Below are 22,033 nucleotides of genomic sequence, written 5' to 3'. Positions count from 1 at the left end.
AAATCTACACTACAGTGAATGTATTACCTGCTCATTAACTAAAATTTTAGGAGTGAGGTTTTTTGTTGTTGTTGTTGTTGTTGTTTGTCTTTTTGAGACAGGGTCTCGTTACGCAGTTCAGGCTGGCCTTGAGCTCACTTTGTAGCTCAGGCTGGTCTCAAACTCGCAACGATCTTCCTGCCTCAGCCTCCTGAGTGCTGGGATTACAGACGTGTGCCACCACACCTGGCTAGCAGTTAGTTTTTGGATTTTGCTAAAGCTTCGAACCTAAGTAAGGAGAGATATTAATGGGCTTGGAGGTGACTATTTTGTGGCTTCTGAGGGTCAGAGAGCACTGGGAAGAGCAGGAAATGCAAGGCTCCACCTGCTTTAACACACTTGGTTAGGAGACAGTGGATCGGATCAGGCGCAAATCACAAACACAATAGAATAGCCCTAGTGAGAGAAGACTAAAATGGAACAAGGGTCCAAAAAAGGCCAAGGCTTTCCTCAGAAGGGGTTTTGGGCCTGAATGTGTGAGTCAGGGTGCTGAAACCACAGCTAGTGCCGTGAATTCTTCATTCAGAAAAAGAGACTTTCTCTCCAGGAGTCCCTCCCCTCCACACTGCAACCTGGCAACTTATCACGGTAAGGCATCCCACCCATGGCAGCAGGGTCTGCACAGTAGTCAGGTTCTAAAATTTGTAACCAACTGACTCCACTGCTACATGCCCCCTTTCAAGTCTCTGGATCATGTCTACCTTGATGTGATCATCAGAAGTAACAGACTACTTTAAGGCAATTCAAATACAATACAAGTAAATGAGTTTGTTTCACAAATCTCATTGGTTTTGTTTCTTCCTTTGCATATTCAACGACCAAAATGAAAACACTCTAGAAAAATGTTCAATCCCTTGAAAACTTTATAAATGTACTAACCTAGTAGGCAAATACAAGCCAGTTTTAAAACTTCCAAATATCTGGACCTGAAAAAGAAAAAAGATACAGCAAGGTGTTAAGTAAGTCTGGAAAGAAATGCGGGGTTTTGCTGCCCTCTACTGGTACTTTTTAGCACTACAAGGGCTTTTTTTCCCTAACGTACTTTTTCTCAGAAGTTGACATTCAGAATACAACATTCGTTATCAGGTTAAAATGTAAAACATACAGACTAAAATAAAAAACTTTAAAAAATTAATATTCCGGCCTGTTCCCTTATAATACAGGCATGACACAAATCCTTGGTTTTTGTGCTCCAAGGACAGGCAGTCTCACCGATCTCTGTACTGGGGTCAGTCTACTTCGGTGCAGAAGAGCCAAGGCCTTCAGGCCGGCTCTAGAGAGAACACCACGTGCTGTCCTTGTAATCACACGCAGAGCCATACACTGGGACACATCCGGCTCAACCCAGGGTACAGTGGCACTTGGGCAGGGACATGAGGCAACGAAGAACAAACGAAGAGAAAAGTTCCTGTGAACCTAATCACAGCCTCAAGTTCTTCTCTTGGGGTAGGGGTGGGGGTGGGGGGATATAATCGCCCACCCCAGAAGCACAAAGACGCGTTTGGATCAGGGATGGGAGAGGCCGTCCCTTGCTGCAGAGGCTGACTGCAGCACACGAAGCAGCGGCCCTGGTCTCTGCCCACTAGATGTCACCAGTGTCTCCCAAGTCACACCATCAAAACTGGCTCGCCACTGTCGGCGCTGCCCGACTGCTGCTCTGACGGAGCCTGTCCAGTTGAGAGCCGGTCAGACTACACGGGAGTAACAACAGTGCAGCACACAGCAGCCGCTCAACGAAGTACGTGCCTTCCCCTCTTCCCTTTACCCACAGTACCATACTTGAAACTTGTTTTGTCAACTGGACAAAAACCGTCCGGGCTGCCCCTACCTGCCTTCTACGGTGTTCCAGGTCAGGGTTTTTTGTAAAGATGCTACTGAACACAAAATAATGGATTCTAAAACAATACATTCACTGCACAAGACTGTAGAACAGATCCTCAAAGGAGCCCTAAAAAGCAAAGAAATCCTGGGCAAACATTCTGTCTGGAGCTGGTCAGTCAGAGGAAAACCAAATGCCAAGAGAGTAGCAGAGCAGGGTGTGGTGGTGCACACCTGTAATCCTAGTGTCTGCGAGGCTGAGGCAGGTGAACAGTTAAGTTTGAGCTCAGCCTGGGCATCTGAGGTGAGGCTTTGTTTCAAAAAATAAAAAGAGCTAGAAGGTTCAATCCCCAGTACCACAAAATGGGGGATAGGGCAGGGAAGACTTATGTCTGCATTTGCCCAAGAAAATGAACTCGCCAAAAGAAATAGCAAAAGGAACTCTGACCTGATCTTTTTGTTTAGCTACGTACAATTATAATATTTACACTGGTGGGCTGGAATAAAATCGTGACGAGGGGTTGATAACTACACCCAGTGAATAGACAACTACAGTATAAAATTTGATTTCTCCTTTTTTTCTTTACTCCACTCATTCCTAAATTTAGTTCGCCTTAACAGTACTTGCTATTCAGCACTGGCTGGGGAAAAAAAATCTTAAGGCATCTGAGTCAATGAAAATAATTACAAGCCCCAAATTCTAAAAGCGGCAGAAAATTATTTGTTTTTAAGATTTAATTAGGCTGGGTGTGGTGGGGCACACCTGTGATCCCAGCACTCTGGAGGCTGAGGCAGGAGGATCACCTTGAATTCAAGAGCAGCCTGGGCGACAGAGTGGGAGACTTTGTCTCAAAAAAGAAAGAAAAAAACATTTCATTAGGCCCTAACTCTACAAAAGCACTCACTGCACTCAGGTCTCTGCATGAAACACCACCAGTCAGCCTCCACCCCATACCCCAGACAGGACCTCATCCTAAGCCCAAGCCACCGGGGCAGGGACTCACGTCAGCGCTGGGCCACAGCTCCTTAATCACACTCTCGATCCTGCTCACCACCTCCATCCGCATCTTCTCCTCCTCAGGCCTTGGAGACATATATTCATAAAAATCACTGATTTCTTCATGCAGACTAAAGGCAAAAGCAGAAAAGTGAATATGAGTAGGGCCAATCTAATGAGAAATCATTTTCTTAAGTAATCTTTGCTAATTAAGACTTACAAGATAATTCAGCTGATGACCTTATATTTATAGATTTTACCTCAATTTTAATGTTATAACTCATGCTAAGCTAAGATGGGAATATACAGGATTAATCAAAAAAGCCATAATAATTAAATAAAATAAGAACGTCCTTCTTGTTGGCTGCTGCTGATTTTAAAAAAAGAAAAGAAAAAACAAAACAATGACATGCAGGCCGTGGTCTCTGCTTTTACATTTAGGGTCCAGTAGGCACCAAACAAGAAGACACAGAACCGAGGGGACACACACACGCTTCCCTGCCTCCCTGAAATCCATTCTTCACAGTAAGAAAAACGGTTATGTCTTTCACAGCATTTGCTTACTGAACTGTCAAGTGAACAAGTCAGCCAGGAAACATGAACGTCCAGAAAGAATGGCTGGCAGATAAGGGCTCCAGCAGGAGCTCACAACCCTCAGAGACCGGTAAGTCTGAGGCAAGGGACCAGCTGCACGGCCAGCGGCGGGGGGACGGAGGTGCATCCAGTGTGGACGCCAGGCTGTGGGCATGGTACACTTTGAATGGCAAGCTAAGAAGCCCAGGCTGGCTGGGCTGGGGAGCAGCTCAGAGGTAAAGTGCTTGCCTAGCATACTTGACGCCCTGGGCTCAATCCCCAGCAACACACACACACACCCACACACACACACACACACACACACACACACACACACACAGAGTTAGTTAGGGCTTTCCCTTAGCAATAGAGAGCTATCTGTTTCTGTGGGAGAAAGGACAGACTGACTGCAGAAACACCGTTTCTGATTAAACTGGCAACTGTGCAAACCCATGGATGGGTAAAGGGCCTGGAATGGGTGCAGGGAGAACAGGTCAACTAGACAGTGGCCCCAGAGGAAGGGGCCCTAGGAACATCCCAGACACAGACACATGGCCAGGCTTCAGGAGCGAGGCAGAGCTGAAGAATGGGGGCGGAGGACAGTACTGGCCAGTAAGCAGCATGAGTGCGCTGCTATTGAGCTGAATAAAACAAACACCGTAGGGCAGTAGGGGATGATACAGCGTTCCTTATAAGGTCCTGACACTGTGGAGGGCTCTCTGTGGGAAAACTTCCCTGAGAGCCACCACCCTGACCACCTGTGCGGCTGGCTACCGGTGGGAGGGAGAAGCTGGGGCAGGGCAGCCACACCACCACCCGGCTCCAGAGGAGGAAGCTAGGAGCACTGAGAAAGCAAAACTGATTTTGAGAAAGGAGGAAAGATCTCTGTCCCAACCTCCTCTGGCTAGAACTTCTGCTACATGGAAGGCTGATGCCTTTTACAACATGACTGATTAAGCCATCAATACTTTCTGCCTGTTCTGATGTTCTGTCTTTAGAGTCAAAAAGCATGAGGGCAATGTGTTCCCTTAGCCAAGTGGCGGTGGCTCTTGGCGCGCGCTCGCCTCAGTGTGCTTGGGTATGGGTACCAGCCAGGGCTGCAAGCAGGAGCCTGCCTGTTTACCACCCAACACTGCAAAGATCTGGACTTGGAAACCGCACAGAGTTCTGCAGGTGACTCCAGAAAGACATTCCAGTGGAGTCTGGTGTTTACTCGGTGTGCTTCTGGACACCTTATCATCTTCAATTCCTAGGGTTTGGGCTGGATTATTTTGCTTTAAAAGTTCCCAAGTTTACTGTATGCTCTAAGGTTATCCCCCATCTGCTTCAAACAGACAATACCCAGAAGAAAGAAAACAACCTCAAGAAAGTGTGCAGCACAGGTCTCCCGGCAGGAATGGGACCACAAACAACAAGCCATACAGGATGCTTTCGTCTGCTGGAGAGTCTGCTATAGCTCAGTTTATTTGTAGTCCTAAACCAGATCTCCAAAAATATTTGTATTCTAACCAATGGGAAAAAAGTCCCCAAAACTTGACCACATCTACTCTACAAAGGGCCCCTCATACATTTTCTAATTCAAATACAGGCCAAAAAAAAAAAATTTTAACCTCAACTGTAAGTTAATGTTTATAAGAAACTGGATGATAATCCATTCCCTAAACATCAAGGAGTGCCTATGTTCAGGACCTACAAGGAAATGGGCCTGTAAAACATGATCCATGCCCTGGGTAATTTCCATTTAGCAATAAAAAGAAAAGCTCATCTAAAGCTGTTGGTGCCAGATGCACTGTGTACGTCCTGCACTGTTCCCCCACAAGCAGGTTTCAGGGGAAAGCAGCGGTTTCCAGGGACCACTGCTGCCTAGAACAAAACGGGCTGCCTGAGGTCCTGAGGTCTGTCTCTGTCAGTGTAAATAAGGAGACCAGGTGACCATAATGCAAACAAAAGTTCAATATAAAATGGATTTCTAAACGTGATGAAAAGTTAGAGAACAACCCAAAATTTGCTTTCAGTGCTAGGATTCTAGGCTTCTTATTAACATGTTAATTTGGAGGGAAATTATTAAAGGTTTTAAAATAAACTCTTAAAGCAGAACTACCCTAAACACACTACTTTTTCCGGAACCACATCTTTTATTGGTGTATGTCTGCCATACTGGAAGAGCAGGGAGAGAAACAAGGTAAAAAGTAAGGTTATTATGGCAAAAACATACGTGAACAGCAAGAACAAGAGGCCCCAGTTCAGGTCTGCCACGGTTCTCATACACCAAGCACAAACCTCTCTATCTCCCCCGTAGGTAACTAGCCCGCAACACACTAACAACTAAGTAAAAAATCTTGGTGCATTCAAGTAATCAACTGAATTACTGGACTGAGCAGGTTTACTGCTGTGTCGTCTGCTTCACAGTTTAACTCTGTCTTTGCCTGGTACATGTGACAAGATGCCTCAACAAGGGAAGGAGACCAGAGACATTCCGTGAGGAGCTTCTATGTGCTGAGCTACCTTTACGCCTGACAGCATCTAACCCTGCAGAGAAAAGTCAGTGAGACTCATTGCAAGTACTGCTCACCATCATAGAGCGGGCCTTAGTTTCTTGTATGCATTCAATTGTAAAGCACAGCTCTTCTGTGATCTGAACTCATGCATAACCAAAACACTATGCTATGAAGTTGTGAAATTTATACTGGTCTTTGTCCCTTTTCTGGTATATAACTCCTAAAATCCTTGGAATTGCCGAAGTGGCCAAGACACTTTTGTATGCTAATGAGGTGACTGAGTGATGGCAGGATGGAGACCCAACTAGACACAGGACCTCCAGTGCAGGAGAGGAGCCTACAGCTGTCGGCAATGGCCAGCGGTTTTACCCATCAGACCTACATAGTACAGGTTCCATAAAAGCCCCCAAGAGCTTGAGGACACGGGAACAGCTGGGGATCTCCAGGAAGGAAAATACATTCACCTGCCCAGAGGGTCGTGCATTCCACTCCACAGGGCAGAAGCTTTGGCCCGGCCACACCGTTTAAAGTCCGCAGGGTGTGCTGATTTTGTAAGTACTAATAAGGGTACTAGGTCACTTGAAAAGCCGTGCTAACTAAATAAGATCACCAGTATCAATGCTAAAAAGAAAAAGCCCTTCCCCCCTTGTACTTGCAGACAAGAAATTTACAGCGGCAAATAATCTCACAATCCCGTCAGAGTAAAAGGGGGGTAAACAGACGAGGATGGAAAATTATTTAAGAGCAAAGAGTGAGCCCAGAGCTCCTGCTCTCCTAAACACTGCAGGCGCTTACTTAAGAGGGCTGTTCATCACTACGGAGCGTCAGTTTCTGTGAACCCCTCCCTGGACAGGACACAGGACTGAAAGGCAGAGAAGTGAGGGACACGTGTCTGTGTGTCCGACTACAAAGTTTACACTGTCTCCTTCTGTTAAGAGGTCCTCGTTCCGGCTTTCCTAGAGAGAGCATTCCTTACGAATGCCATCACATGGCTCCTCATTTCTGGACCGCAGTTTTCAGGACAATGGTTCAGAAAGAGTTTTGCAGCTGATTTCCTCTCATTTCTTCCCCCTTATGAAGAGAGATGAGAAAAACCTGGATGACTTTTCCACTCAGGCCACGTCTGTCACCCATTCCTTCCGAACAGAGTCCACATAAGGTAAAGGAGAAAGGAAACAAAAGCATCACAGAAGAGGTACCTAACTAATTCTACTCAGCGATTCTTTCTTCTTCCAGGAAAAATTGACAATTCCCCCACTACTTTGAGTAGACCTAACCAAATCTGGGTGAAGTTAGGAAGCCTAAACTGGGCATGGTGGTACACACACCTATAATCCCAGCAGTCAGGAGGCTGAGGCAGGAGGATCGTTATGAGTTCGAAGCCAGCCTGAATAACACAGAAAAACCCTGTCCCAAAAAACCAAGAAGTTAGAAAGCCTAAAGAATGGTGGGTAGTATTCTCCATCCATGGTTAAATATCTTGAGAGGAGGGAAAGCTTAGTTAATAAATGTATCTCTCAAATGGAAGGTCTTCAAATATTTATCAGGTGGGTCAGCGCATGGCGACCCATACCTATAACTCCAGCACTCTGGGAGGCTAAGACAGAAGGATCCCAAACATTAAACCAAGACTGGGCCCTTGGCAACTTAGTGAGACACTGTCTCAAAATCAAAAACAGAAAGGGCTAGGGAACAGCTCCGAGTGAAGGTGCTGAGTTCAGACCCCAGTACTGCAAGTAAACAAACAACCAAATAAGTAAAAATCATGAAATGGGAAAAACCCTACACAAATAAATGAAACTGAATCTTTTCCTTAGTTGCAAGGTCAAAATGCCAATAAGAAGTAGTTCAACGTACAGACACTTGCTATAATGATGTCTGACATACTTAACTCACATGACTCTACTGCCACATTTTTATTTCTCTTCGGTAGAAGAGCCGTTGTTGAAGAACAGACACTGCTCAGTAAACACAACCACTTGCCATACTGTCCCCATGTCAGAGAACTGGTAAAGAAGCACAGGGACAAGGCAGGGGGTCCTCACTTCCAAGAGCTGCTGCACAGGAAACTCACAAGGTCCAGGGTTCATCACTTCCTGAGCACAGCGTACACCCCCAGGAAATGCCAGCTCTCACCAATTATTAACCAATATTTAATGACAAAAGATAAAGAAGACAAAGCTGTGCAGGTAAGAACGCAGACAGGTGGGCTGGGGATTTAGCTCAGCAGCAGAGTGCCTGCCTGGCAAGCGCAAGGTCATGAGTTCAATCCCCTGTACCAGAAAAAACAAAAAAAAGAATGCCAACAGGTCCGAGCCAGCCATCAGGCCAGCAGTCTCAATCTCTGCTTCCAAGTCTCCCTTTTCTATGTGTTTCAAAAGGCTTTTTTAAACTATGAGACAGAAAAATATCAGATTATCAAGAGAATGAGAAGACACACCACAGACTGGGAGAAAATATTCACCAACCTCTCACCGTTAAGCATTGAAATCCTTCTAATTTTTCACTGCTACATGCTCACATCTGTACTTAATGCTAACTTTTCTCTAAGAATAAATTCCTGAGACTAGTATGTGAAATACACCTAGAATTCTGGAAATTCAACAATAAGGAGGCTGGGCATGGAGGTGCACACCTGTAATCCCAGCACTCAAGAGGCTGAGGCTGGGAGGGTTGCTATGAGTTCAAGGCCAGCCTGGGCTACACAGTGAGTTCAACGCCAACCTGAATATAGTGAGACTCTGCTTAAAAAAAAAAAAAAGATAGCAACTAAGTATATGAAAAATATCTTTAATGTCATAAATCACAGAATTACAAATTAAAATGATGCCACTATACACTTAATAAGAGTGGCTCAAACTCATCTGGCATAATGGCATACACCTGTAACCCAGCACGCTAGGTGGCTGAGGCAGGAGGATCACAGTTGGAGTCAAGCCTAGACAATGAAACCACTTAATGACACCCTGTCTCAAGATAAGTAATTTTTTTTTTTAAATTAAAAGAGATGATTCCTGATAGTTGTCACTGGCCATCCACCTCCACCGATCTGTACACTCTTTTAATACATGTATCTTGTTTTTCTCAAATAAAGTTGGAAGCAAATGCTTAAAAAAAATTAAAAAGGGCTGGAATTTAGCTCAGCATGAAGGCCTTGGGTTCAGTCCCTCTTAGTACCACACATACACATCCACCGAAAAGTGGCCAAAATCCAAAACAATGACAATACAAAATGCTGGGGAAGATTTGGAATAATAAGAAATCTAATTTTCTGCTGGTAGGGATGCAACATGGTACAGCCACTCTACAAAACAGTTTGGCACTTTCTTATAAAACTGAACATATGGGCTGGGGATGTGCTTAGTGGAACAGCAGCTACCTGGCACACTTTTAAGGCCCTGGGTTCAATTCCTAGCATTGCCAACAAAACAAAACAAACACCTGCTATAACAGCACCCCTTCTAAACATGCTATTACCATACAATCCAGCATGTTACTTGGTATTTACATGGAAGGAGCGAAAAACAGACCCTCACAAACACTTGCATATGGATATTTATAACAGCCTTATGCATAACTGTCAAAACTTGGAAGTAACGAAGATTTCAGGTGAATTAAGGAAACTGGTACATCTATACAATGGAGTATTATTTAGCACTAAAAAGAAATGAGCTGTCAAGCCAGGAATCTTCCAGTGCATGCTGTTAGAAGGAAGAAGCCAATCTGAAAAGGCTGCACGCTGTATTCCAACTATGCGACATCCTGGAGGAGGCCAGACGCAGATAGTAAGAGTCAGCAGCCCGGGGCTGGGAGGCAGAGCACGAAGAACTTTTAGGGCAGTGAAATTTTCTTTTAAGTGACAAACCTAATATCTACTTTTAATTACTTCTAACATTTTTTAATTCTAAAAGGAAACAAAATAATAGGGTAAAAGCAGCAGTTAAAGAGATAAATTGTACAGGCAGTGAAATTTTATCAAAACTCATAGAATGGTCATCGTAAGAGTGAGCCCAGATGTAAACCATGGACCATTTGATAACTATGTGTCAGCGCAGACTCCTTTACTGTAGCAAGTACCTCTCTGGTGCAAGACGTCCAAAGCAGAAGAGGTTCTGCATATGTGGAGGGGTGGAGCACATGGGAAATCTTACCTCTCATTTAAATTTTACTATGAATCCAAAATGCTCTAATGTAGACAGTCTGTAAGAAATTTTAAAAATTTAAAAACCTGGCTATTTTCTTCTCATTACTTACCTAATTTTTTCCCTGTTTAACTGTCACTTATTTACCTGGTATTTAACCAAATACAGTATGGGGGAGACATATAATCCTTCCTTCTCATAACGGGGGATTCACTCCAAGACCCTCAACAGATGTCTGAAACAATGGATAATACTGAACTCATGTCTTTTCACATATATATATATATATGCCTATGAAAATACTTGATTTACAAATTAAGCAGAGTTAGAAGTTACAACAAGGAAACAGATTTTTTCGGGGGTCTTTTTGAGACAAGGTTTCACTATGCAATTCAGGCTGGCATTGAACTCACTCTCCAGCCCAGCCTGGCCCTGAACTCGCAGTGATCCTCCTGCCTCAACCTCCGGAGTGCTGGGATTACAGGCATGTGCCACCATGCCCAGCGGAAACAGAATTATAATAAAATGCATTGTAATAAAAATTGTGAATGTAGTGTTTCTCTGCTGCTCTCAAAATATCTCACCACACTTTGATCTTTCCACTTAAAGAATGCCCTTCACAGCTTCTCTGGCATATCCAAATCGCCAGCGTCACTCCTCTTGTACTTTGTGGCCATGATTAAGTAAAATAAGGATTACTTGAACATAAGCACTGCAGTTCTGAAACCCAGACAATGGGACAGCCACAATGGGGGCAGTGTCTCCAGCATGAGATCTGGACAAAGGGTGCTTTAAATTCCATCAGGGCAGTGCGAGACTTCATCCTGCTACACACAGCCACACGTACTTTAAAACTCGCGAGCATTTTCTGTTTAATATTTTCAGATCTCAGCTGACTGTGGAAAGTAAAGCCACACATAAGGGGAGACTACTATAACTTTCTCCCCCTAAATGGTTAAACAAGCATCCAACACTCTTGAATATGCCATCCTGTTCTCAGAGACCGAGCACACTGGCTGCTCAAGTCAGTGCCCTCTACCCACCATGGTTCTGCCACTAAACTTTTTGCCGCAGCACAGCTCTTTCCCTACTGTTCCCTGTGATCCTGGTGAGGCTGCACGGCAAATCCAGGCGGTAGCTCTGGATGGCAAGAGACCTGGGTGGCCCCCAGTCATGACCATGGGCCAGGGACAGGCTTCAGCCTGAGAAGTTTATATACTGACGCTCAGGTCACCGTCCTCTTTGACCTGGAGGTATAAAAATAGAAGCCGAAAGGAATCAACAGTCATGCCTCCTTTTCCTATAGCTACACACAAGCGCCATCCACAAAAAGAGGGAGAGCAGGGCATCTGCGCCTCCTCTGGAGTGTCCGAGCTGGCATCACCCAGAGGCCGCCCCGACCAGACCCAGCAGGTGCCCTGGCTTGGTTTCTGCTGCAGCCAGTCCGAGTTTCTTTCCCTGACACCTGAAAGCTTCCTGACTCACAGCCAGTCACTGACACACAGAAACTCCTATGAGTGGTGAGTCCAGTTTTGGGCTTTTCAGCCCTACAGCTATTTCTATCTGTCGGAGGGCTCAAATTACACATTAGCACTCATATAAATCTACAGATCGTTGTAGTACAAAACCAATCGTCCCCCAACTCACCTTTAGTCTTCACTCTGTTCTTGGCTAGTTGCCTGTTTACTATTCCTGGTGCTCTTCAGAATCATTTTAACAAAAGCTCAATTGAGATTTTTTTTTATCTGAATCACATTAATTAAGAAAATAATGAGGTGGTCTGACATCCTATTTATGCCACTCTTTGTGAAGATTTTTATTTTCCTCACCTATCTAGATTTGTTTCTAAATTCCTTGGGGTCTTGATGCTCTAATAAGTCTAATTCTTTCTTCTTCTATAAGGTGTATTAATTATATTGACTATGATATAGAAAAACTAATATGGTTGAAGGAAGGGTAGAGGAATTGGGGAAAAAAGGAAACATTATATCATGTACAGGTACAAGTTCTCCATGATCAATGTGGCTGTTGTATATATCCAAAATGTACCAATAAAATCTAATTTAAAAAAAGAAAAGAAAAGCTAATAGTGATTTTTATATACAGTACTTGTTTTATAGGTAACAAATTTTCCTGCTCTACTACACTGGCCAAAATCACTAAAATAAGGGCAAATGATACTGGCAAGTGTGTATCCATGTCTTATTCCTAGTTTAAGGGCAATGCCTTTAGTTTCACATCATGTGTGTTGGTTTAAAGCGCTGCTCTTACCAAGTCAAGAGAACGATCGCACACTCCCTGCTTATTTAAAAGTGTATTTTCCCGCCAACCATTGTTATGATTGTTCTGCCTCCGCCTCTCAGGATGCTGAAATTACAGACATGCACCATCACACTGGCTAAAACTGTACTCTTTTTATAGACAGCGTTCATTTAACAATTCATGCAATAGCTATTTTCAACAAGCATCTGCTATACTTTTTGCAGAATAAATCATAATGGTAGCTTCTTCCTTGATGATTATGAAGAAACTAAAAGCTACAACTCTAATAGGTGGTTTCCTGCAAAACAAACCTCACAAACCATTAATAGTATGGTAGTAACAAAAATGTTTAAAGTCAAAGAGAAACCCACTACCCTAATAGCTTTTTTTTGTAACATTCCTAACAGCAAACAAAACAAAATAAATACATCTATTGTTTCTCTGGTGTGAGAAACTGAAAGTGTAAAAACGTCCAAAACATATATTAGATATTGTGAAATAAGAAGAAAATGTTCAAATGGGGAGGGGACCAAGACAGGGGAGGAGGAAAGGAAAGAAGTGGAAAGTAGAAAAAGAGAAAAGTAGCAAAAAATGGAAATAAATCTTTTGCCAATGCGGAGGGGAAGAAGGGTTGAAGGGAGGGGAGGGGAATGGGAAAAGAAAGAATCCAGTTATATCATGTACAAGTACAAACTCTCTATGATGAATGTGATCATTATGTACATCTGAAATACACCAATAAAATCTTATTGAAAAAAACCTATCTAATAATTTCACTAAGCAACCAAACAGAACACAGAAAGAGACTTTCTGGATATGGATAAGATTTTAAAACACAGATGATTTTCTATAATTCTGTGATTATAAAAACTATCTGGACTATGTACTGCTTTATCTTATTAAATCTCAGGCCAAATTTATCCTAGATACGTATGTCTCATTTATCACCTAACTTGTCTTAAAATCTGCAGTCTACATAAGTCATTGACAGGCACATTTTGTCACACATACTATGAAGTTCTACACAAACTATTTCTTCCACTCCACAGGTCTGGGATGATTACTATTCCCAGAGAATTTCTACTATGTCTATATAAGCAACATGACAAAAACAATGCTTATTCATAAACCTTGTAAATACTGTCATTCCAGTTATCCTTATTCCTGAAAATAAGCTAAGATTCTTAAAACCTATAGCAAAATTAGGCAAAAAGAATTAGCCTAACAAACTTATATATATATATATGGTTTTTTTTTAAATTTCCGGTATCTATAAATAAAAGTCAAAGAATGTTAAAGTAAAAATACACTAGTTGAATCTACATAATAGTAATATTTATGAACCTAGCATACTGTTTAACTTACAGTATGTTTTTACAAATATATCAAGATAATGTTCTATATTTTAGCAGGGAGTTTCATGGTCTTCACAGAGAATATTAGTGAATCCACCATAATGTATAAATATTTCTTTGTTCAAAAGCATTTACTATTTGTTTGCTATCTTATCCTTGCCATTGCTCTTCTGTTTTCAATCATTTCACACAGAAGTTTTTCAGCTCCTTAAAAATATCCATCGCACACGACTGTAATCCCAGCACTCAGGAGGCTGAGGCAGGAGGATTGTTGGAAGTTCGAGACCAGCCTGGGCTATGAAGTGAGCTCAAGGCCAGCCTGAACTGCAGACCAAGACCCTGTCTCAAAAAGACCAAAAAACAAAAACAAAAACCCATCATACAAAGTTAGTTAGCTCTATTATCTAATTGTTACATACTACAGATATCACTTCAAATAATGAAGGTTTTAAAATTATGTATCTGTATTAGGACATACACACCTGCAGTACAAATGATCACTTTCACCGTGGAGAATCTGTCCATGTACAGAACATGTCTTCATTCCTTTTGTCCCCTTCCCCTCCTGTCCCCAACTGCTGCTCCAACTCTGGATCCTCTTCCCATTTGAAAGTATTTTTATTTTTTCTTCGATCCTCTCGTTTTCTGTTAATCCATTTTCCCTTCCCTCCCACCTTCATCTCTTGTTCTCCTTCCCATTTGAAAAATGTCTCCCTACTTATTATCTATCTTTATTTTGCTCTTTCTTTATATTTTGGGTCCCTCATATAAGAGAAATCATGTGCTATTTATTTTTTAAGTTTTTGCCTTTTTGAGACAGGGTTTCGTGCAGCTCAGGCTGGCCTTGAACTTGCAGCAATCCTTCTGCCTCAGCCTCCTGACTGCCGGGATTATAGGCATGTGCCTCCATGACTGGTGGTTTTTAAGCTACACATAGTTTTAGAAAACACAGTGAACACTGATTTTTTAGATCTCATAATTGCTTCATTGTATTTTACTAACAGAAAATGACTTTCCTTTCTACATGCTAAGATTTTAATGAAAAAAATATGCTATATTGGGGTTGGGTAATTACAGTGCTGGGATTATAGCTCCATGGTAGAGCACTTGCCTAATATGAGTGAGGTCCTGAATTCAATCCCTAGGATCCCAAAACAGAACTGCACCCCCCAGCTGTATTACTTTACCCTCCTTTTATTTTCATAACTCGTTCAAACCCGTATCTGTCCAGTACCTTTCAGGTCAGTTTCTAGCCTGAACTTAGGCCTTGTATCAATGCATTATCTTACCATTCTGACTTCCGCTAAGTCCCTGTTTCAGCTTCTGTTCGGCTTCGTCCGATCCCTAAGGGACAGTGAACTCACTGACAGCCTATGGGTTTCTCATAGAATCACACTCCGAGCTCTGCCCTGGGCTCTGACAGCTGCGCTGCGGTGACAAGAGGGCCCCACATGCCCTACCCAGGCTTCCGAGGGGCCTCGTCTGGACAAAGCATCTCACTTCTGCATAATGCTTCAAGTTTTTCAAAGAGCTCTTACCTAGTCTGAGTCAAGCATCCATCGTAACATACACCAGACTGACTTTCTATGTAGAATTTCTTATGGGGAATAATTCATTTCTCTAACACACAGGAAATCAATGACAAGACGAAACCTGAAAACAAATCTTACCTGAACACAACCACTTCTTAGAAACACCTTCCTTGGACCTCAGACCCAGTCCTTCTGGCCTCTGCACTACAGGACTCACCAGCAGCACCCATAGATCAGTGGTGGCAAAGCTACAAAGCGCGTGCCACGGTGGGCTGCTTGTGTCACTGAAAGCGCTAACAGGTTTGCCATCACTCCTGCAGGTTATCAGGTCTCTGACTGAGAGCTGTTACGCCATCTGCTTCCTGGGCTCTGAAACCTTGGACCTAGGCTGGAGGAAGCTCCACAAAGCAGCATCCCAGGGTCACCAGCTGTGGACAGCCTGCTGTGGGACTCTGTCAGCGTCCATGACCATACGAGCCAATTCTAACAAATCCCCTCTAAATCCATGTGTCTGTCCGTTTATCCATCCACTCGCCCACCCACCCATCCACCCAAATCTGACTAGCACAGATCTTAGTACTGACAGTGGAGTTGTAACAGATCCTGAAAATGCAGAGGCAGCTTTGCAGCTAAGGAACAGGCAGCCAGGAAGAATGTGGAAGGGCAGGCCAGCAAATGGCACACGTGCCGTGGCACACACTGAGGGTAATTCTAGGGAGGGCTCAGAGACAAGAGCTCTCACTCTCTAGTCCCCTTCCCTTCCATCATGTGAGGACCTCCCAAGAAGGCCCTCCCCACGGATGGGCCCATCCGCTTTGGACTCTCAGCCTCGAGAGCAGTCAGAAAGGAATCTCTGCCCTCTGTAAATTACCCCGTGTCAGGTACTCTGCTCTCACAGCACAACAGAGTGAGAGACCGACTTTCCTCATTCTCTGTCCCTGTACCTGTACAAAGGGATACTAGTGCCCACTCTCGCTCTGCCAGGCACCAGCCTGCTGCCTGGCACCTGAAGCATGCTCAAGTCCCCACCTGACCCTCAGGGTTCAGCCACGGCTCTCGGAGTTCACACATCCACCAGGGCGATGACAGAGTAGGATAGTCATACCTTTAAGCCAGGCCCACCAAAACAGTGGTAACTTAATATGTGGCAACCAGCCATCCTCGTCCTTTCACACAGCCCTTCGCTCCTTCTGCTTCCCACATTCCCACGAACACTTACAGAAGGTGACACCACACTGAGAATGCGCCAGGCCTTGCTCCAATCACTTAATCTGTTGTATCAGGTGCACATCTTGTCTGGAATCCCAGTCTGCTGTCCTGGGCTTGCCACCCTGTGCTACCAGCCTGACTCTTTTAGCTCCTGACCCTTTGCTGAAGCAATGAGTTAACGTCAGTGTGTTTCAACAAATAATCCAAATACCAGGTAGTCCCTTATCACTCCCATGCCAGAAGTCAGCGAAGGATACCTGAAAGGCCAAACCCAGCCACTTCTTACACAACCCAGAGGTAAGAGTGCCTACACTTTTTGAATGGTTGAAAAGAAGTCAAAAGCGAAAGTATACTGCAGACATATGAAAATTATATACATTCCAACTGTAGTTACATACATTATTTTACTGGAAAAGAACCTCATTTGTTTACATATTGTCAGTGGCTGCTTTTGCATGTTACAACAGCAAAGTCACACAGTGGGACAGAGAGGACAAGAGCAAAGAAGACTAATATGTTACTATGTTTACAGGAAACTCTACTTGACCCCTGCTTATACATAGGCCCCATAACATATTCAAGAGTAACCTGATACTGTAAACTAGGGATGGTGACACACACCTGTAACTTTAGCACTCTGGGAGGCTGAGGCAGGAGGATTGCAAGTTCAAGCCAAGCTTGAATAACTTAGTGAGAGACCCTGTCTCAAAATAAACTTAAAAACAAAACTTTATTTTTGTTCTTTGAGACAGTCTCGCCAGGTAATTGAGGCCGGCCCTGAACTAAGAAGCCCAGGCAGGCCTTCAATTCACGGCGACCCTCTGATCCTCCTGCCTCAGCCTCCTGAGTGCTGGGATTACAGGCATGCGTCACCACACCCAGCTCAAAAGTACAAAGGTCTTGGGTTCAACCCCCCATTGCAGCCCACCCAAAAAAAGAGTAACCTGATACATCAAGTCTGTTCTATTTCTCTGTATTGCCAATGTATATTATCTGCGGGTGAAGAAAGTTACACAAGAGATTTTAAAATTTTTTTGTGGTTGCAGGGATTGAACCCAGGGCCTCGTGCATGTGCTGTACCACGCAGCTACATCCTCAGTACTCTACCAACAAAGGTCTCTTCAACATCATCCCGGTTCCTCACGTCCCATCCCAGTTCTATCAAAGGATTAAGAAGGTCACTTACTACTCATATTTTTAAAGGCTTAGTGTTAACTGCTAAGGGTTTAGTCCTATGTTAAAGATTTAAATATATTTCAAAAACAGTCATTAGGATGGTGCCTATTTAAGAAAGCAGAAATTACTAAGTGTTGGCCAGGTCATAGCGAAACTGGAATCCCTGTGCACTGCTGACGGGAATGTAAAACGGTTCACTCACTGGAGAAAGTGCAGCAGTTCCTCAAAAGAAAGACACGGAATTACCATACGATAAGATCCAGCAAGCCTACTTCTGGGTATGTACTCAAAAGAATTTAAAGCAGAATCAGAAGTGTACACACATGTTCATGGCGCCAAGTGGAGTGACGTAAGCAGCCATGGCAGGACGAATGCAGAAACAAAGCGCGATGCACAAAAACATCCGGGAGCGGCGGTGCACACCTGCAGTCCCAGCTGCGACTCAGGAGATCAAGGAAAAGGAATTACAAATTCAAGGCTAAGGTGGGCAATTTTGCAAGATGCTGTTTCAAACTGAATTTTTAAAAAATTCTTTGAAACCTTTTTATTTTTGTTGGTACATATCTGCAATACACAATGATTACATTCCTAGTAGGGAGTTGGCACATGTACATAACTAATCTCAACTCCTTTTTCACCCCCCATATATTTTTTTAGTTTATTAGTACATGTGTGAAAGGGCTGGGGATATAACTCAGGGGTGAAGCATTTGTTTGCTTGTCTTTTGGAGACAGGGTCTTGCCATGTAGTTCAGCCTGGACTTGAAGTCATGATGTAGCCCATGCTGGTCTCAAACTCATGGCAATCCTCCTGCCTCAGCTTCCCAAATGCTGGGATTATAAGCATGCGCCACCACACTTGGCCAGTGGTGGAGCATTTGTAATATCCAAGTTCAGTCCTCATGAACAACACACACACACACACACACACATACACAGAGGAATATTATTTGGCTTAGAAAAAGAAATTCTGACATATACCATAACATGTACGAACCTTGAGAACATTGTGTTAAGTAGAATAAGCTAGCCACAAAAGGACAAATACTGTTTGATTACACTGTAGTCAAATCTCTATCACAGACAGAATGTGCAGTGGGTGGCTGTCAGGGGCCGAGTAGAAGAGAAAAGGGGAGTTTGTGTTGAATGGATACAGAGTTTATACTGGAGAAAACACAAAGCCCTGGAGATGGATGGCGAGACAACAATGTGAATATACTGAAAGGCACCAAACTGTACATTTACAAAATGGCTCAGATGGTAAATTGTATGTCATGTGTTTTACGACAACTTTTTAAAATGTAGCTAACCAAAAGAACTGCCTTTAACAAAATGTGGTATATTCATACAACAGATACAAAAAGGAACGAAGTACTTATTCATGCTACCACATGGATAAACCTTGAAAGACTGCGCTAAGGAAAAGAAGCTGGACTCAAGATCACACGCTGTATGATTCTATCGCCGTGAAATACACAGGACAGGCCAACCCACAGAGACAGAAAGGTCACTGACGCTGCGGCAGGGGAAGGGTGTGGGAATCACTATTCAGTGGATGCAGGTTTTCCACTGGGGATAAAATGTCTGGAACCAGACGGTGGCTGCGGTTGCACAATACTATGACTGTGCTTAATGCCACTGAATTGGTCACAGTGGCAAATTTTACATTGCATTTCTACTACTACTAAAAAGTATTAAAAACTAATGTTCTGGGGCTGGGGATTTAGCTCAGCGGCAAAAAGCGCCTGGCTGGCAAGCGCAAGGTCGTGAGTTCGGTTCCCGGTACCGGAGAAAAAAACAAAAAAAACAAAAAAAACAAAACAAAAAAAAAAAGACAAAAAAACTAATGTTCTTTGTAAAAAGCCAGCTAACACACTTGGTTATCATGCTGCTAACCAGCAGTGACATCACTCAAGAACTAGGTCCCAACCTACATAGCAGTATGCTATCTGACACAATGCTCTTAGTTTCATGAAAAGAAATAAAACAAAAATCATTTGCTTAATAAATATGATTATCTGGGTATTTCTGATGCAAAATTAGAAAAAACACTGAATTTTAATAAATATACTGAATAATATCCTGGAATTAGATTAGGGCACTGTTTCATGTCAAATATACAAAATCAATAATGGTTTGACTGGGGCTATTGTATAAGGATTCACACCAATAAGAAACACACCACAGCCGTGCGCAGTGGTGCACACTTGTACTCCCAGCACTGAGGGAAGCTAAGGCATGCGGATCACAAGTTCAAGTCCTGCCAGGGCAATTCAGTGAGACTGTCTCAGAATAAAAGGCTGGGGACGTGCTCAGTGGTAGAGCACCCCAAGGTTCGATCCCCAGTACCCCCCCACACACACACACGTGCACACTAGAACACTCCAGAGAGAGTGCAGAGGACATTTCCGCCCAGGAGACACCCCAGAGCTTCAGTTCAGGTTTTCGCCATCTGCCGCCAGACTTATTTCAAGAGTTGAGAGGTTCTTTCCTCACAAAAGTGTAATGAAGGAGCTATCTTTGTGTAGAAACAAGTGCCAAAAACATTTATAATCGAAGACACATGAAGGTTCTTTCTTTCAAGCTTTATCTTAGCATAACTCATTTCCAATATTTGAAAATCAAATGGCACAGTCTCACACTTTAAATAGGAACAACCCAGTTGAGAATTTAACTGTGAGAAGACAATGTTCTCCAGGGTCAAGTAAACCACACAAAACAAAACTAATGTAGTAAAAGCCAACTTGACAGAATTTTGGCAGTAAAGTTATTTTTTTAAATACAAACATCACATTTAAGACTAAGAACACAAGGTTTTACTTTGGTTATATTCAATGGAGAAAGCAGTAAGATATGAGCCATAAAAATAAGTGATGAGAAAAGCCAACATTCCAGTGGAACCCAGGGAAAGATGGGTAACCTGCTACAGCTAAGGAACCCTCACTGCCATCCTTAAGAGCAGCCAGTAGTGAGATGCCCTGCAGATGGCTACTATGGAAAAAGCAAAGGGGGTAAATAAAGCTCTCCTGCTAAACTAGGACATCAGCATCTACCCATAAAAAATGCAAAGGAAATAAAGCAACACTTCTCCACCTTGAGAAAAGAGTCTCAAACTGATCTATAGATCTATAGATGCTTCAGATACCAAATTCCTTAGGAGCATTTTTTTTAAATCTGTACTTTCTTTTGAGACAGGGCCTCACTATGAAGAGTTCAAGCTGGCCTTGAATTCACCATGCAGCCTTAATGATCCTCCTGCCTCAGCTTCTCAAGTACTAGATTATAGGTGTGCGCCTCCACATTCAGCACTATATCTAATTTATGAATTTCTTTTCTTTTTATAATTTTAAGCATAAAAAGTTTACACTTGCATGAATTCTTAAGTAACATAATAAAAGAGTGCTAAGATCATTCAACAGGGGGAAAAAATCTTCTCAACAAATAGTGCTGGGAAAACTGGATATTCACATACAAAAGAAAGCACTTGAACAGTTACTTTCTACCATACACAATAATTAGCTTAAAACGGATCAAAGACCTAAACTTAAGAACTAAAACTTAACACTCTGGGAAGGAAAAAACTTCACAATGTATCTGGCAATGTCTTGGACAGAATGCCAAGTGCACAGGTAACAAGAGAAAAAATAAAGTTCAAGCCCAGGCAAGGCAACTTTGACTCACTGAGACCCTGTCTCAAAATTAAAAAAAAAAAAAAAAAAGCTGGTGGGATGGTACATGCTTGTACTCCCTCCCAGCACTCAAGAGGCTGAGGTAGCAGGATCATCACGAGAGGTCAGCCTGGGCTATGAGTTCAAAGCCAGCATGGACTACACAGTGAGACCCTGTCTCAGAAAAAGAGAGAAAAAGAACAGAAAAGGAAAACCAGACTTAATTAAAATTGAAATTTTGTACATTAAAGGATACTGCCGAGAGAGTGAAAAGATAACCCACAGAAAGACAGAAAGTATTTCTAAATCATATATCTGGTAGGGGGTAATATTCAGAATATATATGACTCAACAATAGTGAAAACTCAATTCATAAACAATCAAATGATTTGAATAGATATTTCTCCAAGCCGGGCATGGTGGCACACGCCTGTAATCCCAGCACTCGGGAGGCTGAGGCAGGAGGATCGTTGCAAGTTTGAGGCCAGCCTAGGCTACATAGTGAGCTCAAGGTCAGCCTGAACTGCACAGCGAACTGTCTCAAAAAGACAAAAAAAAAAAAAAAAAAAAAAAAAAAAAAGCTTTTCTCCAAGGAAGGTTTACAAATAACTAATAAACACCAAAATAAATTCCAACATTAAGCTTTCAAGGAAATATAAGTCTAAACCACCATGAAATGTTGCATATCATCTAAGCTGGCCATACTCGAAAGATCTCATGATAACAAATGTTGAAAAGAATTTAGAAAAATTGGATCCCTCACAC

At 42.9% G+C, this 22,033-nt stretch overlaps 1 protein-coding gene across 2 annotated transcripts in view; it reads right to left on the bottom strand.

The window, feature by feature from the left end:
- The window catches only part of Papd5 (PAP associated domain containing 5), a gene marked incomplete at its 5' end in the record, with an annotated part of 58,916 nt that overhangs the window by 13,149 nt on the left and 23,734 nt on the right, over positions 1–22,033 (bottom strand). For both annotated transcript variants that reach the window (XM_005388265.2, XM_005388268.2), the window contains 2 exon segments: positions 919–965; positions 2,862–2,985. In XM_005388265.2, coding sequence (XP_005388322.2) covers positions 919–965; positions 2,862–2,985 — 171 coding nt within the window.

Source organism: Chinchilla lanigera, unplaced genomic scaffold (genome assembly GCF_000276665.1).
Source record: "Chinchilla lanigera isolate Chin_1 unplaced genomic scaffold, ChiLan1.0 scaffold00032, whole genome shotgun sequence".
NCBI lineage: Eukaryota > Metazoa > Chordata > Mammalia > Rodentia > Chinchillidae > Chinchilla > Chinchilla lanigera.
The sequence above is the reverse complement of the archived record's forward strand: the minus strand, read 5'-3'. Positions and strand labels throughout refer to the sequence as shown.